General features: G+C 57.2%; 1 protein-coding gene across 1 annotated transcript; it reads left to right on the top strand.

The window, feature by feature from the left end:
- Nucleotides 1-1,505: 1,505 nt before the first annotated feature.
- ONECUT1 (one cut homeobox 1) lies at nt 1,506-16,669 on the top strand. The gene is made up of 2 exons (XM_063412668.1): nt 1,506-3,012; nt 15,853-16,669. Exons 1-2 carry the CDS (start codon nt 1,932-1,934, stop codon nt 16,143-16,145), a joined length of 1,374 nt encoding a protein of 457 aa, XP_063268738.1. The 5' UTR covers nt 1,506-1,931; the 3' UTR covers nt 16,146-16,669.
- Nucleotides 16,670-16,773: the final 104 nt, after the last annotated feature.

Raw genomic sequence — 16,773 nt, 5'->3', positions numbered from 1 at the left:
ATGGGGCTCCTCGCCGAGGCCCCGCCGCAGCCCCAGGCTCGGCCGCTGCTGCGGCACTTTGGGCTCACAGCGCGGGGAGAGAGCTCTCGCTGCCTCGATGAACCGGAGAACAGCGAGACCCCTCGGGGTCCCGAGCCGTGCCCTTCCCCCGGACCGAGGGGAATCTCCGCAGGCCTTGTCCCTAAAGTTAGGGCAACAGCTCCTCGAATAGTAACCCCAGGGGTTGATTTCAGCTCGCTGCCAGCGGGACTCTGCCCTAGGACCGACTCCTGCCTCTGTCCCCGCAGCCTCCGTTCCCCGTGGGGCCGCTGGCAGCGACTCCTGCCTCTGTCAGGGAAGGGGCCTTGGAGCTTTCCGGGTGACACCGCCCCCGGCACAGACCTCCGTGGTCTTGAGCGGTTTGCCCTCGCTCTGCGTGCCGCTGGTGCGGGCTTTGCTAGGACAGGTGCTCAAGTCCTATCCCCCCTCCGTGTAAAAGACACCGGGGCCCGGTCTGAGCCCCGGCGCGGCGGAGATCCGCTCTCTGTCCCCGGGCCCGGCTGGGGCGATGGGGACAGGCGGCTCCGCGGGGTGCCGAGAGCAACCGCGGTCCCCGACAGCAGAGCGGGGGGAAGCGGCAGCGGCCTTTGTGCGCCACCGGCCCGGTGCTGCCCGGCTGCGGCCCCGCGGCTCTCCCGCGGCTCGGCTCGGCTCGGCCCGTCCCTCCCGCCGCTCTGGGCCGCGCACACGCTGCACTCTGCCCGGCGTGGTTCGTTATTGTTAATGGGCGAACAATAGGCACATCTGCCCTTTCTTCCAGCATAAAGGCACCTTAGCTAACGAGGGGGGCCGGCGGGTGAGCTCGCTTGTTCTTTCTCCTCCGCCTCCTTTTCTTTCTTTTTGAAGAAAAAATAAAAGAAAACCAGCGGCATGTCCGGCTGCTGGGCGCCTCGGGACATATGCTCGCCTTGCACTGCCGGGCACGCCCGGAGTCCCCGGCGGGGGCTGCAGGGGGGTCCCTCCCCATCGCACCGCCCGGCCGGACCCGCGGGACCTCGGGGAGTGCTGGGGGGGCGCGGGAGCCGAGCCGCAGGGTTGACCCCGGGACGCGGCGCCGCGGGGCTCCCACCGCCCATCCCCGGGCCGGGCAACGGGAACTTTCCCCTCAGAGCACCTGAGAGGAGCGATACCGGGGCAGGCGGCTGCGGGACAACGTGAGTGGATACGGCGGGGAGTGCGGGGGACAGGGGGGCACGGCCCGCGGGGGCGCCGGGGCAGGGCGGTCCGATGTCACCTCCGGAAGCTCCCGGTGAGGTGAGGAGGCTCCGCGCTCGCGGAAAACGCGGAGTCACCGAAGGGGCGGGGCGGGCGTCCCTGCCCGCCGCGGGGGCGGGGCGGAGCGGCCCTTTGTGCCCGGGGCGGGGGCGCGGGCGCGGGGCAGCGGCTCCGCGACTCTGGGCGCCGCCGCGCGGGGCTCGCCCCATAAATAGGGGCGGTGACGTCACGGGGCGGGGCGGCGGCGGGCGGGGGCGCCGCGCGCATGCGCGGTGCGGGCGGCGGCGGCGCTGCAGCACGGAGCGGTGTCGGAGCGCGGGGCGCAGAGAGAGCCATGGCTGGGGATGGCGAGGGACGCGGCCACACACCCGCCGCGGCCGCGGCTGCGGGGCCCGGCCTGAGGGAGCGGCGGCCCTAGGACCGGCCCGGCCAGCAGCGGGAAAAAATAAATAAATACATTGCCACAAAATAAAAATTAAAAGGAAAAAAAAAAAAAACCCAACCGAAACCGGGAAAGCCAGCAGCCCGGCAACAGCAGCAGCAGCACCGCCACCACCAGCCCGCAGCGCTCGCCCGCCGCCGCCGGCCCGCGGGAGCAACCGGCCGCCGCCAAGAGCTCCTGGACGCCCCGCCGCCCACCAGATAGATGTGCGGTCCCGCCGCCCGCACGGCCGACGATGAACGCGCAGCTGGCGATGGAGAACATCGGCGATCTGCACGGGGTGAGCCATGAGCCGGTGCCCGCCGCCGCCGACCTGATGAGCGGCAGCCCCCACCACCGGAGCACGGTGGCCCACCGCGGCAGCCACCTGCCGGCCCACCCGCGCTCCATGGGCATGGCGTCCATCCTCGACGGCGGCGACTACCACCACCACCACCGGCCGCCCGAGCACGCGCTGACCGGCCCCCTGCACCCCACCATGACCATGGCCTGCGAGACACCCCCCGGCATGAGCATGAGCAGCACCTACACCACGTTAACCCCTCTGCAGCCTCTACCTCCCATCTCGACGGTCTCGGACAAGTTCCCTCACCACCACCACCACCATCACCACCATCACCATCCCCACCAGCGGATACCGGGCAACGTGAGCGGCAGCTTCACGCTCATGCGGGACGAGAGGGGTCTGGCGTCTATGAACAATCTCTACACCCCCTACCACAAGGATGTTACCGGCATGGGGCAGAGCCTCTCTCCGTTGTCTGGATCGGGCCTGGGGAGCATCCACAACTCCCAGCAAGGGCTGCCCCACTACGCTCACCCCAGTGCCACCATGCCCGCCGAGAAAATGCTCACCCCAAACGGATTTGAAGCCCACCACCCTGCCATGTTAGCCAGGCATGGCGACCAACACCTCACCCCCACCTCCGCTGGCATGGTGCCTATCAACGGGATCCCACACCACCCCCATGCCCACTTGAATGCCCAGAGCCACGGGCAGATCCTGGGCTCTGCCAGGGAGCAAAACCCTTCTGTAACTGGTTCGCAGGTCAACAGTGGAAGTAATTCAGGGCAAATGGAAGAAATCAATACCAAAGAAGTAGCTCAGAGGATCACCACCGAGCTCAAGCGGTACAGCATCCCCCAGGCTATCTTCGCCCAGAGGGTGCTATGCCGCTCTCAAGGGACGCTCTCAGACCTGCTGAGGAACCCCAAGCCCTGGAGCAAGCTCAAATCCGGCCGGGAGACCTTCCGCAGAATGTGGAAGTGGCTCCAGGAGCCGGAGTTTCAGCGGATGTCTGCTCTACGGCTTGCAGGTGAGCCCGCTGCGGGGTGGTCGGGGCACGGCAGCGGCAGAGCGGGGCCTCGGGCCTGGGCAGGCCGCCCCGGTCCTTGCCTGTCCCTGAAGAGCTGCACCGATCCCCGGCTCCGCCGCTCCGTTTCTCTCCCTTCCCCTCTCGCTCTCCCGGCTCGGCTCACCGGCACCGTCCGGTTGCTCTGCGCCGCACTCAGACAAAGCCGAGCCGGGGCTCGGGCTGCGCACTGCGGCGCCCCGGCTCTCCCCGTTCCTCGGCCGGGGCGCACCCGCCAGGCTCGCCTGCCGCCGGCAGAACGACGCCCAGCGCTCCCGGTAACGGGACGCCGCCGAAAGCCGCACCGGCCGGCGGCGACGCTGCCCGGAACGGGGAGGGCGAGGCGGAAATGCTCGGATTGGCGGCTGAACCGGGCCCGAGCGGGCCCACGGACGGGGTACGGGGGAGCCCCCGTAATGCGCCGCCGAGAGGAGTCGGTGTCTGCTTTGTGTCGGGGGCGGTGGGCTCCGGTGGCGGCGGGGCTCGGGGCCAGCGTCCCGCTCGGGCTGGGTGACCGGGGACAGGCGTTTGGCGCGAATGAGCCGAGCCCGACGGGCGAGCGGTGGCCGAGAAATGCCGTTGGCTAAAATCGTTGGATTTCTTAATTATTTTTTTTAACCGGTTGTAGTTATCATTAGGCCGCGGAGTTTGAGTTTCGCGTGGATGTCTCTGCGTGAGACAAACCATCCATGTCGTGGCTTCGCTGCTCCAGAGCCTGGCCCCGCTGTCGGCGCCTGTGCCCGGTGTGCTCCGAGCGGGTCCGTATTGTGTGCTCAGAAATGGCCCTCCCCGTCCGTACCTGTGCTCTGCCGCCGCCTCCCCAAACCCTCCCGTCTGCGCTCCCGGTGCAGAGCCCGGGTTTAATATACCGTGAGTGAGGGTTTGTTAATTAAGTGATAGGTCTCCATTAATTTGTCCCTGGAGAACGCAAGACAGTCAATCCGAGTTGGAGCCGGGGTCACTGATCCGTTTCACAGACAAAAATAAGGGAACGGCCAAATCTTTCTCCTTTTAAAAGCACAACGGGTCTTGCGTTTTCAGCTACCGCGACGGTGACAACTTGCGACCGTTTCCCGAGTGTGCAGGACGCAGCTGGGCCACCACCGTGCTCCGTTCCTATTTTCTGTCAACCACCTTGTTCCAGAAACCTAAAGCAGAGCTAGGAAGGGTGCGGGGCAGGGCCTCCCTCCCCGCTGTAGCTGGCCTTTGGGTGCCCGCCGGTGGGAGGACGTTGCTCTCTTTGGCTTCAACTCCTGCGGAGTCAGTTTCAAAGGTCTGAGCTCTCAGAATCTGCCCTTTCCGCCTCCCCTTTCTCAGCAGCCACCCCACCGGCGAAAACCCTCGTCTTGCTGGTGCTACCCAGGAGAGGAGGATGGAGTTTGTGTTTCCAATATCCCCGTAACGATTGCTAAGGCGAACTTTCTTCGATTTGGAGCGTGTTTTTACGACAATTTGGTCGACCTGAATCTCGGCTCATTTGCATAGATCGATACTGGAAACAACCCCTCGATTCGGAGCCTGCTGGCATCCCTCCCCTGGCGCTGCCGGCCGGGAAGCTCTGCCAGCCCCGGCTGCTGCAGGGCCGGGAGGGGGGGAGGCGGCCCTGCTCTGCCCAGCTGCCGGCTCCGGAGGGTCCCATTGTTCGCTTCTGCCCCCAAACCGCCCCTTCTTCAGCCACCTCAGCGCTGCCCTCTCATAAACGGATCCCGGTAATCCCGTTAGAGAGACAAAGCCTCATTATTCCGCCTCCCCTTTCCGATGAAACCCGAAAGCTGGCACCTTACAGGAACAGCTTCCCCGGGGCCAAGAGGGGCTGGCAGCACGGGGGGGCCGGGGTGTGCCGCCCGCTCCCGCGCGTCCCCGCGTCCCTCGCAGCCCGGCCGGGCCCTGGGGGCTCTCCCCGCGTACCGGGGGCTGCGCTGCCCACCGGGGCTCCGGCAGCACGTGGGCATTTGCATAGCGCCGTGTCCCTGTCGGCGGGGCGGGCCCGGGGCCCCCGCCCCGCCCCGCGCAGCCTCCGCGCCCCTCCGCGCCGCGCTCCCCGCCACCGGCCGTAAATGCATAAAGTATCGATTTTATTTTGTGCAGGTTTTAAATGTGTGATGATCTTACTAAGTGGTAAAAATCTGCCCCAATTGATATTGATGTATGAACATCAATTCAAAATAACATAAATTACTGCAGCCGACGCAAATTAAATTTCACGTCCGAATTATAACTCACTCCCGGGCGTTTAGAGAATTATCAGGTAGATAAATACCCAGAGCCGCCTTCGTTTCTTCCCTTTCTGATTTCCTGCAGGCAACAACCGGGAGGCAGTGAGGGGGATGGAGCTTGCTTATTTTAGGCCTCGCGGTCTCGCCTTGCACTTTATCTTGAGTATTTGCCCCTTCCAGCCGTCCCTGGGGGATTCCTACCTCCCAGATTACAGAAGCTCCGACAAATAGAAGAAAAATTGGTAGTTACATGGAAGCAGGATTGAGGTCTTGACACTTCCTGGGCTGTCTCTTGAAATGTAAGCAGAACTGCTAATTGCAAAGCTGACCTCTTCCAGCCTCCATCTTATTCATCCCATCTCCCTTCTCTTCTCTGTTCTTTTTTTCCTTTGTCTGTCCCACTCTCTCTCCCCTCTCTATCACTGAATATTTATCTATTTGACTGTCTCTCTGTTAGCCTTCCCTCCCTCCCCCTCGCCTTCATTGACATTTGGAAGGGCTGTGAAGGGACGCCGAAAAAATAAATACAATTAAACGGAAAAGTACATCCCTTCTGCAGCCTGCTGGGATTTAAGGCTGCATTTATTTCAGGGTTGGTGGTTTTTTTCGCGTGTGTGTGAGAGAGGAAACGGGAGGGGATAAAGAAAAAAAAAAAACAAAAAAAAAAACCCAAAAAAACCACCCCCACTTTGTCTTGTTCAGAAAAAAAATAATCTGCTTCGAGGCATTCATTGTTGGAACTGCGACTGCCCGCCGGCCTCTCACGGGCCCGCCGATCGGGAGAAAGGGCAGCGGCCGGGGAAAACGTGGCAAAGACGCATCTTGCGAAGTGTAAGGGAGCCCAAGGCTCCTCGGGATCTACTGCCGGAGGGAGTGCTGTGCCGATGTGCCTCCTCCGAGCGAGCGCGTCCCGAAGGGCCCCTCGCTGGGGGCTCCCCGGGTGGGTGTCAGCAGGGAAGGGCCGTGGGGAACCCGCGCTGGCCCGCGGCTCTCAGGAGGGGGCAGGCCTGTCCCTCCAAAACTGCTCCCTGTTTGCCTGACTGGGGTTTTTCATAGCTGCGCCTTCTTTCTTCCCCTCCTCTTATCTTTTCTCCCTCCTAATGTGAATCTCGGCTAAGCTGAAGCCTTAGGAAGCCGGCGAGGAATTCTCGCCAAATTAACTGTAAAGAAATCGATGGAGTAATCAGAGCGTTTTCCACATTAAATATGAAATCTAATGACGCCGTTTGCACCTCTCGCCCGCCGCCGCCCCCGAGCGCGCCGGGAAGGTCGGGGCCGCCCCGGCCCCGGTGGCCTCATTAGGAGCTGTTTAATATTTACCCTGCGGGCACTTTGCATAAAGGTATTTGCATCAGGGAGGCGGGGGGCATCGACCGGGGCCTTCACCGGCGACACTCCGAGCGCGGGCCGGCCCCGGGGGAGAGGCCCTTCCCTTCCCGACCCTGCGGATCTCCCGGACGGGGACGGCCCGGGCCTGGCTCGGAGCACCCTGGGCCGTGCCAGCAGCCGCTCCGCCGCTGCCGGTGCTGTGCTCGGGCCGAGGCAAGTGCCCCGTCCCGGAGGGATCGGAGGGTGCGAAAACACCCGGAGCAGTCGTGCCAGCCACCGCAGCGCCCGGTGCGCAGCCGGGGAAGCGCTGGGGGGCACTTGTTTGCCTGCCGCGTCCTTCGGCGGGATTGATTTACAGCCGCGTTTGCCCTTCGTTAATGTTTGCCCAGCGGGAGGAGGAGGAGCGGGCCGGGCGAGCCGCGTTCCTCCGCACTGGGCCGGGCCCGCCCCGCGCCCGGCCCGGCACAGCCTCCGCCCCAGCAGCACGGCTCGGCCCCCACCTGTTCGTTCGTGCGTGAGTTCGCTCGGTTGTTTGTTTGTTTTAATTACCCGCCGCGTGGCGGGGCGGCACCCGGAGGCCGTGCCCCGGTCCCACCCTCGCTGCCGTTTGAATCAAACAGCCTCAAAACCGGGCCGCTCCCGCCCGTGGCTGCCGCCGGGGCCGCCCCGGGGTCACACAGCGGGGCTGGGGGCGCGGTGGCCGCCCCGACCGGCCGGGGCCATCGCGCTGTCCGCAGCCCTCGCCCGTCGCCCCTCGGTTCCCGGGGGTTCTGCGCCATCTACTGACCGCGGGCGGGCGGGAGCGGCCCCGCCGGCCCGGGCACCCCGCCCGCACCGGGCAGCGGCGGCGGCTCCGGGCAGCGCCGGGAGCGCCGGGCCCCGCGCCGCCCCCAGGCCGGCTCCGTCCTCTCGTTCCCCGCGAGCGAGGAACGAGCGAGGCCCTGCCCGCCTTCAGCACCACGGACAGCGACCTCCTGCCGGCCCGCTCCGCCTCCGCCCCGGCGGCCCCGCTCCCGGGCGAGCCCCGCGGCCGGCCGGGGCCCGGCCAGCCCCCTCCGGTTCATGGGAGAGCCCGCCCGCAGCCGGGCGCAGGTGCTTGTTGAGCCTCCCCACGGCTGCCGGGCCCCGTGGGGAGCAGCATCGTATCGATCGTACCTAGCGGCAGCGGCAATTAGCGCCGCGGTGCTGCGGCAGCCGGGCTGGGCGCACGGGCTGCCCGCGGCGGGAGCGGCTCCCGGCAGGGCAGAGCCCTGAGGGAACCTGCTCTGGGGATGAGTGCCTTCGAACGGGTGCGTGGCCAGAGGGGACGAGAGCTCCCCCCAGCGCGGTAACTCAGCCGGCCAGAGGGGTCGGGGTGCCTCAGGAGAGGAGAGGTGCGTGGCACCAGGATTGTGCCCGCTGCGGGTGCCACCGGTAGGGAGCCCGGGCTCCTGCCGGTGCTACAGCTGGGTTCTGGCGTGTGCGATCTGCCTTTTGCAGTCAGGAGGAAACGTGATGATCAGATTGAGACAAAATCATCTGGAAACACACAGGCCACGTATGCGTCGGTGCCTGGCTTTGCCTGTACCGGCATTAAACCACCGCTCCTGCTTTGCCTCAGGCAGCCTTCAACTGTCTGGGGAGCCGAAGGGCCCGCATAAGCCCCACACAAGGGACGAGTTAGTTTCCAGGGAGTTCTAAGGTGGCTGAAGCTCAGGAGCTGTTGCTGAGCCGCTGGTGAAGTTCACCTGAAGACTGCAGACATCGTGGGGAGCTCTTCCTGAGGACCGACCGGGACCCAGCACGGCCGCGCGTCGGGTGCTTCCATGATCAAATCGATAAACGTCGATTGGCGTTTCAGACATAAATCTACCTGGATTAATTATACACAGACAGAGAAGTGACCGATGGTGACAGACTCTCTTTGGAAACGCAGCTGACTTGAGCCGTTTTGCTTAAGAAGTCAGTTTTATGATGCCGAAAGACTAATTCATAGGAACAATTTATTAGCCGAACAATAGTTTGCATTTTTTCCCCATTTTAGGGCGATAGGAAGCCTCAGTGGTGACATTTTCCGTCCGGCCCAAACGGCAATTAAAGCTCGATGGATGGCTGCTGTTCCGCAGGGGTGCGGAGCGCGGCCCCGGCGTGTGCGGGCGCTGGCTGGCGCAGCTGGAAATGTCGCTGCTTCAGACAGAGCAAAGATTTGAATCGGATGGCGCGGGGGGCTCCTCCTTAACGCATGGGTGCAGAAGCACTGAAGTGAGTCCGGGTTCAGTTCTGGATTTTTGTAGGGCGCAGAATTGTGCACTCGTTGTCACATGCATCACAATCCCGCCGATAAGAACTGGGCCACAGGCGGGAGTTTCCCGCAGCCCCTTTTCCCCCATTTCTCCCCGCACATGCAGGCTGCCAAACGGCTCCCTTAATGTCCCCCCCAGCCAGAGGAAGTTCTTTTTGTCATCGCTGACTCATTTCTCCTTTATTTGAAACACATCTCGTTATTTTGAATACATGAGTTGATGGAGGACTCAAAAATTGGAGCCGGGGAAGGGGAGACCGGCCGGCCGGTCCTTAGAGGTGGAACCAGAGGAGCGACCCGATTTTTCAGTGAATCTGGCGATCTTCGGTGTCGCAGTGAAGGTTTTGCAACGGATTGCGTCTCTTCCATCGCTCAGAAGCTCAATTTTCGGCTGCTGTAGCAAAGTCTCCTACTGGGGATGCGGGAGGGGGAGCAATGACCCCACCTGACGCTGGAGACAGCACCCGAACGCCTCGGAGGCCTGCGGAGGATTCGCTCGCACAGCTCGGAGGCGGGGTCAGCGGGCCGGGCCGACGGACCCGGTGTGGCCCCGCACCCGGGTCTATCCCACGGACCCGCGGGCGGGGCGGGGCGGGAGGCGCGGAGGGTGCGGAGCGCACGGCCAGGTGCGCGGCGGGCGGGGCTGCGGGCCGGGCGGGCCGGGCGCGGAGGCGGGGCGCGGCACAGAGCGGAGCACAGCACAGCAGAGCAGCAGCGGGCCGTGCTTTCCAGCCTGCGCTGTGCGGAGCGCAGTGAAGGGAGCGGCTGGCTCTCCGCAGAGGGGTGCCGCGGTTCCGTGCGGGACGGAGCGGCAGCGCGGGTGAGGAGACCATGGCGCGGTGCGGTGCCTTAGGGAACCCGCGGTGCCGTGGGATGCGGTGCCATGAGGCATGGTGAGGTGTGGTGGGATGCGGTGCAAAACGGTGCGGTCCCCGCGGAGCGGTGCGGTGCTGTGTGGTCCCCGCGGTGCAGAGAGAAGCGGTGAGGTCCCCGCGGAGCGGTGCGGTCCCCGCGGTGCGATGCGGTGCTGTGCGGTTCCCGCGGTGCGGTGGGATGCGGTGCAGTGCGGTGGGATGCGGTGCAGTGCGGTGGGATGCTGAGAGGTGCGGAGCGGTGCGGTCCCCGCGGTGCGATGCGGTGCGGTGCGGAGCGGTGCGGTTCCCGCGGTGCAGTGCGGTGGGATGCGGAGCGGTGCGGTGGGATGCGGAGCGGTGCGGTGGGATGCGGAGCGGTGCGGTGGGATGCGGTGCAGTGCGGTGGGATGCGGTGCAGTGCGGTGGGATGCTGAGCGGTGCGGAGCGGTGCGGTTCCCGCGGTGCTTTGCCGAGGGCGCCCTGCGCGCCCCCTCCCGCGGGGAGCGGCTGCCACCCCGCGGCCGGGGGCCGCCCGTGCCGCTGCAGCGTGGGGCGGGGGGGCCGGACCTGGCTGACGCGATTAAAATATTGATGTAGTCGCAAAAAATCGTTCATTAAGGCAATTTAATCTTTGCTATTAAATGTCCTTTCAATTCATTTGGGGTAATTAAGATGTAGTTTAAGTGATTAAATTCTAATTACTTATGCTAGGCAAAGAAATATTTGTCACAGTAATATGGTTAACTAAAGACCTAGCTAAAGAATTTTAACATTTACTTTAAATGATATCGCAGGGAAATCAGGTGCTTTCCCCCGATTGATCCACTTAGCAACATATTCCGTAACGGTGATGTCAGCTCGCTGAAGTGGTGACAGACCCATCAACACTCAGTTTGTGTAAACCCCTGAATCCCGAACTGCTGAGTCAGCACTCCTCAGGCAGATTCACTTCATTATTCCAGGGGCAGCAAATTAAGGTCACTCATTTTAATACAGTGCCCAGGAGTGAGATGTTTACCGTTCTGGCTCAGCTGGGATGTGTATGTTGGTAGGCTGATGTCATCCTGTGAGCTTCCTATATACAAACACTTGTATTTTCATCTCTTTTGATGTTATGAAACGACTCATATCCCTGGATTTGATGGCAGAGAAATGAGATACAGATCAAGAGATCTCTGGGTATATGGAAACACTTATACCCTGGATAAGCGTAAATATAAATCACTAGAGAAACAAGTGCCAAATACTGAATTTAAAAGATTAAAAAGGAATAATTTAGTGTGGGCTTAGACATTTCAGAGTAGACAATACTCTTTTCAGTCGAAAGGAGAAAGCTTTGGGGTGCAACTAATGACCTGTGTCACCCATGTAGGCTTTCCTCACTAAAAGGCTGTGAAGGGCCTTATCCCACAGTGGGCTGAAGCTGAAGGGAATGCTCTTTCAAACATCAGATCTGTGTGCCCTGCTGCAGCAGGAGCTCATGGCCACGAGCTGCTGCCGTGTGTGGAGGCTGTCTCACGCAGCCTTTCCAGAGGGATCCCATTTCCCAAACACCTTTGAAGACCCTGGGGCAGTGTCAAGAAGGATGGGGACCCCCCAGTGCAGGGGACCACTGAACAGTGATGTATCAGAGTGAATGTCACCCAGCAGTTGTGGTTATTATTCAGGACAAACAGATTTGCTTGGGTTGAGTTCATGTGGTAACATCTAACCCCCAGGTAGCCTGTGTCTCATATGCTCTTTTATTTTGTTTTCATATTCCCCCAAGTATGAAGTTTTTGATAACTGGGAAAGATCCATTGTTTGTATGTCTGTCTGCATGCCCCAGAGGTGTTATTCACATGATGTGCTTGTAAGGGCACAGCTCTCCCAGTGCCAGGCCTGACACCTCCCAAATCCACCTCGGTGTCTGCCCTTTTCCATCTCCTGTCAGTAGGCCACCAGCTGAGCAGTGCCTCTCTCAGGCAGAGTCACCCTCTGATATCAAAAGCAGCCACAGGGCTTGGGGCAGGGTTTGCCCAAGTAAAATTTTCCATTGTTATTCCCTCTGCCTCAGTGACGGTTTCCCAGAAAAGCAGCCAGCAGAACTTGTGGTGATGTTTTATTATGTTCACAAACCAAACCAGAAACCATCAGAAATTAACTTTGTTGAGAGCATTGCCAGTTTCATTCTTTGCTTCTGGTTTTTAGAAAGAAAAGCTGGAGTTTGCCAGAAATGGCTACATGTGTACACACCAAATGCTCCTGCAAATTGATGTATAGTAATCAGGGGTTTTTCCTTTGATTTAAAAAAGAATTCCATTCTCTAGGGATGAAACACTAGATCAAGCATCAGGGTTAACACCTGAGCTTACTATTATCTTGACTTTTAGGCTGACTGAATAATGTTCATATCACAGATAGGCAAAACCTCCTCTTCACTATCTCAACCTAAAGAGACAATTAGTGCATTTTCATAGGGGACACGATCCTGTTCCCACCCCTGGCAGGACAGAATGAATCCCTCCATGCTGCACCAGCTGGGGGCTGCAGCAGAACATTGACAGAGAGTGGGGCTGCAGGGGTGAGAGCCCTCCTCTGCACCACGCACGGGCAGCTGGGCCTCAGTGGGGTGTGCAGACCTCACGAGGTCTGCCAAGTCTACTTGACCAAATCCCTCGGGTGACTTAGAAGGAACAAAGGGAGACAAAAATAGATTGATGGGCTGTGTCAGGAGAATTGCAAGTGTCAAAAATATCTGTTGCTCAGGGCAGAGGAAGATGGAAGTGACTGGGAGAGGCCAGAGTTCAGGACTGGATTTATAAGGCTCCTCCTGGCACTGATAATATTACATTGTCATATCTGCACGTGTTTCGCCAGAGTCAGGGTGACTCTTCCTTTATCCTCTGCTTTTCTTTTTTCCTAACAAGGTTTTCTTAAAGGCTTTTTCAAAAGGCATCACAGGGAGCATCGCTCAGCCAGGCAGCCTGGAGACAAAGAAGAGGGCTGGCTGAGCAGGAAGTGAGGGCAAGGTGCAAGCAGGTGTGTCCTGGGAGAAGTGCACACCTCTAGGGAGCACAGCACCCTGCAGAGCTCCTAAATTCAGTGTCTGTGCTGTGGGACAGGGTCCACTACAGTGCTCAAGGGCAGGAGCACAAGAAGGACATCAGTGCAAATTACTGTTATTTTCTTCTGCTATGTAAGATAAAAGAGAGATGGAGGGTGTGATAAATGGCTGTGAAGACAGCCTCTGGTGTTTTTCCAAAAAAGCCATTTCAGCTGATGTCTCTGGGGCCTGACCTCAGCGGACATGAGGGGAGGGGCTGGCATTAGGGGAGGACCTGGCCAGAGCAGGCACAGCCTGGCTCAGGCTGCTGTTGGAGGGGCTGGCAGCCCCACTCTGGCAGCCCAGCCCTGTGAGCTGGCCAATCTCCGGGCCTGCTCTGGATCTGCTCTCATGTTGGAGCAGATTTATCCCGTGGTGTACATTTGTTCTCTGGCAAGCTGGAAGCTACAATTTATTATTAAAATTGATTGGCTCCAGTGCAGGGAAAACGATCGCAAGGAAACCCTATTACAGTTTTTCATTATCACCATTATTTATTTTTAAGTGCTATTAATATTCCTGAGCCTGGACAAGGCAGAAGATGAGAGGTGGTATCCACCCCTGCAGCTCACAACCTGAGGCCTGGCACTGCAAGGGCTCTTGGAACAATTGAGTGTGTTGGGAAGTTTTTGCCCTCAATCTGCCCCTGTCAAATGCTAATGGAAGCAGAGCTGAATATATTTGCAAAATAGCAAAATAGGCTTATTTGTATCAAAGGCTAGATAGGTTTTATTTTTTTTTCCCCAATAATGAACTGTTTTTTGTTTCCTCTGTGATGTCACTAGCATTAATTAAGAGGGTTTTGATACAATTGAAGTTGAGGAACAAGGTATGTTGTAACTCTTGAGACACTTTCCATGGAAATAATTGTTCAGGAATACTACATTTCAGGAAATGAGCACAAGTTCAGGAATACAATGTGTTATGCAAGCTAGTTTCACAAGAGATGGTTGTTTTTTTGTTACTCCCTACTATTTCAGAGAACTCATGTAGTAGCTTGTGATCGAAGCCCCGGAGGCTCACATGGCTAATTGAGGTGGCCTTGTACCGACGGCTGTGACTGTCATCTGTGATGTGATGGCTCACACTGAGGCACTGCACAGCACTGGCTGGATCACACTATTTGTGTGACTGCTGTGACTGTCATTTGTGATGTGGTGGCTCACACTGAGGCACTGCACAGCACTGGCTGGATCACACTATTTGTGCTGCTGGGATTTTGTGACAGATCGTGATCCGGACGTAGTATCTGGGCGGAAGGTGGAATTTGTGTAGCCCTTGAAAAAGGAAGGTGTAAAGCAGCACGAGCAGAAACAAAGCACAGCAAAAGTTGTCTGCACCTGGTTTGTCTCCTTTTCTGCCTGAGCCTGTTAGCAGGGGCAGCCAGGGCTGGAGGCTGAGGCTGTTACAATGCTGAGCTCCTGCAGCTGCTCTCCCAGGAATTTCAGATTATCAAATGGTCAGACACATATAAAAGACTGAGATGCTGTTGGTATCCTCATTCTTAATATTTGTCAGTAAACAATAGACTATTCTTGCAAAAGCATTTTTAACCCTTGATTTGCCAATGTTAACCTCCAGTGGGGATGCAGATTATTTCAGCAGGCAGCAATCCCCACAGTGAATTCAGCAGTTTGGCTTCAGCAGGGGCTCGTGTGCATGAGGAAACCTGGGGTTTAGCCCAGAAGCTCCATGGTGTTTTAGAGGTCAGGATGTAACTTCAAAGCATTCTTCAAAGGTTTTCAGACAAAAATACCTGTAGGAGACTGAAGGAGTATCTCCTTCCCAACAGGAGACATGAGTTTGTCAGCCCAGTCTATTTGATGGATATGTGATTTCTTATGAAAGAGTATGTGGAATATTTATTGTTAAGGACCTTTTCAAAAGGCTCTCCTCAGAGGGGATTGAGCCACCAATGTCTTGATCCCTGCCTGGGCCAGCAGAAGGAGCCTTCACAGCTCCTGGCTCCTGCTCTGTGCAGTTCCTGTTTCTCAAGTGCAAAAGGTGGATGACTATTTTATACCACCCACAAGCAATGAAACCCTCATGCCAGGGCTGGTTGTTGGTAGCAATAGAAGTTGTAGGAAGGACCTTTGGAAAGTAATTTGCTGCTTTCGTTCCAATAACCATGGTGTAAGTAGAGCTACTGCACAAAATTCTTCATTTAATCAGTACTGATCTCCACAAAAGCCAGGACTAGACAGACACAGAGAAAGAACATTCATACTACCTTCAGAAACACATCACTCAGTCAGAATTAAAGGACATTGTTAGAGGAAAAAGGGAAACAGACAACTTCAGACAATTTTGAAAGTGAGATAGAGGAATCTGTCCTCCCAAGGAAGTTTTATCCTGGCAAAATGCTAACAAGATGAGCTGGCAGACAGTGGAAGGCTGACAGAGGGATATGAGAGTCTCCCTCACATCCCATCAGATCCTGCCTTCAAGGTGATGTGGGAGGCAGATTTCAAAGTGCAAGCATCCTTTAATAATGTAGAGCAAAATAACATTCTCAAAGGGAAAGAAGGCATGATAGATTAAATAAGGCACAATTCTATAAAGATTTGCTATACCATTGTTTTTCATGACAAAACATGGGATTTTTTGTTCAGAATACATCTGACCTGTGAGACTGTGGTAGCACCCTGGTTTCTCAGAGTTCCTTACTTCTCAGTCAACAAAAAGCTACAGAAATGGATTGAAAGCAACTAATAATGGTAAAAGGTTAACCTTAGAGTTCACTGAATTCCTACTCTACCTCCTAGAGATATTAAATAGTTAAATCCTCAGCACTGATGGGTGACATCAAAATGTAGGCTCTCAGTAATAGCACTTGCTGAATTTTAACAGACAACAAGAAAGGTATTTTCTAACTTTTATTCCTTGTACTTGTAACAGTTTATAATGAGTAAGAGATTGTAACGTCCTCTGCAAGTTTGGAAGCTGACATGAACAGTCCTTTTTCCTTAATTTGCCCTGTACTGTGCTCCCACACACTCCTCTGCCAGCCCTCTCTAACTGTGCTCCCCTTTCTTGCAGCGTGCAAGAGGAAAGAACAAGAACACGGGAAGGACAGAGGGAATACACCCAAAAAGCCTCGGTTGGTCTTCACCGATGTCCAGCGTCGAACTCTACATGCAATATTCAAGGAAAATAAGCGTCCGTCCAAAGAGTTACAAATCACCATTTCCCAGCAGCTCGGGTTGGAGCTGAGCACCGTCAGCAACTTTTTCATGAATGCACGGAGGAGGAGTCTGGATAAGTGGCAAGACGAGGGCAGCTCCAATTCAGGCAACTCATCTTCTTCATCAAGCACTTGTACCAAAGCATGAAGGAATAACCACGAACTAAAACCTCGGTGGAAAAGCTTTAAAAAATAAATAAATAAATAAATAAATAAAGACAGACCAGGACCTCAAAATAGCAGGTTTATACTTAAAACTATTTGAAAAAAAAATAATATTTATAAGTCCAAAGAAACCAAAGACTTATTTCACCTGCATTATGACTTTGTTCTAAGACACACACTTTAGTAGGATGACGACTTGCAAAAAACAGAGAGGAAGAAGAAAGTGAGATGGAGGGAACGAAACGGGAAGCAAAGAGAAGAGGAACAGACCACTGGTCTTACACCTTTGCCCATCCTCATCTTCACCGTACTTGGCTGTTTAGTGGTTTGGAGCATAGTGATTTCCTGTCATTGAACAGACATCTCCTCGGATACAGCTCTTCATGTCCACAGCCATTGCCATGAAGGTGTTCAGTGTATCCGTACTGCGTACACGCCAGTGGGTAGGGACTGGGTCAGGGCTGGTCTCCAGAGAGGGCTGTGCCAGGGCACAGCCGGCAAAGCGTGGAGTCGTCTGAATTCCTTGGAACGGTAGTGTGATTTTTGCTGTTTCACAGTTTGAACTTGGCTGGTGCAGTGCCTGGAAACAAGTTCAAACTAGGCAAAGAAAT

The sequence above is a fragment of the Prinia subflava genome, chromosome 15 (genome assembly GCF_021018805.1).
Source record: "Prinia subflava isolate CZ2003 ecotype Zambia chromosome 15, Cam_Psub_1.2, whole genome shotgun sequence".
NCBI classification, from domain to species: Eukaryota; Metazoa; Chordata; class Aves; order Passeriformes; family Cisticolidae; genus Prinia; species Prinia subflava.
This window is presented reverse-complemented; position numbering and strand designations above follow the sequence as displayed.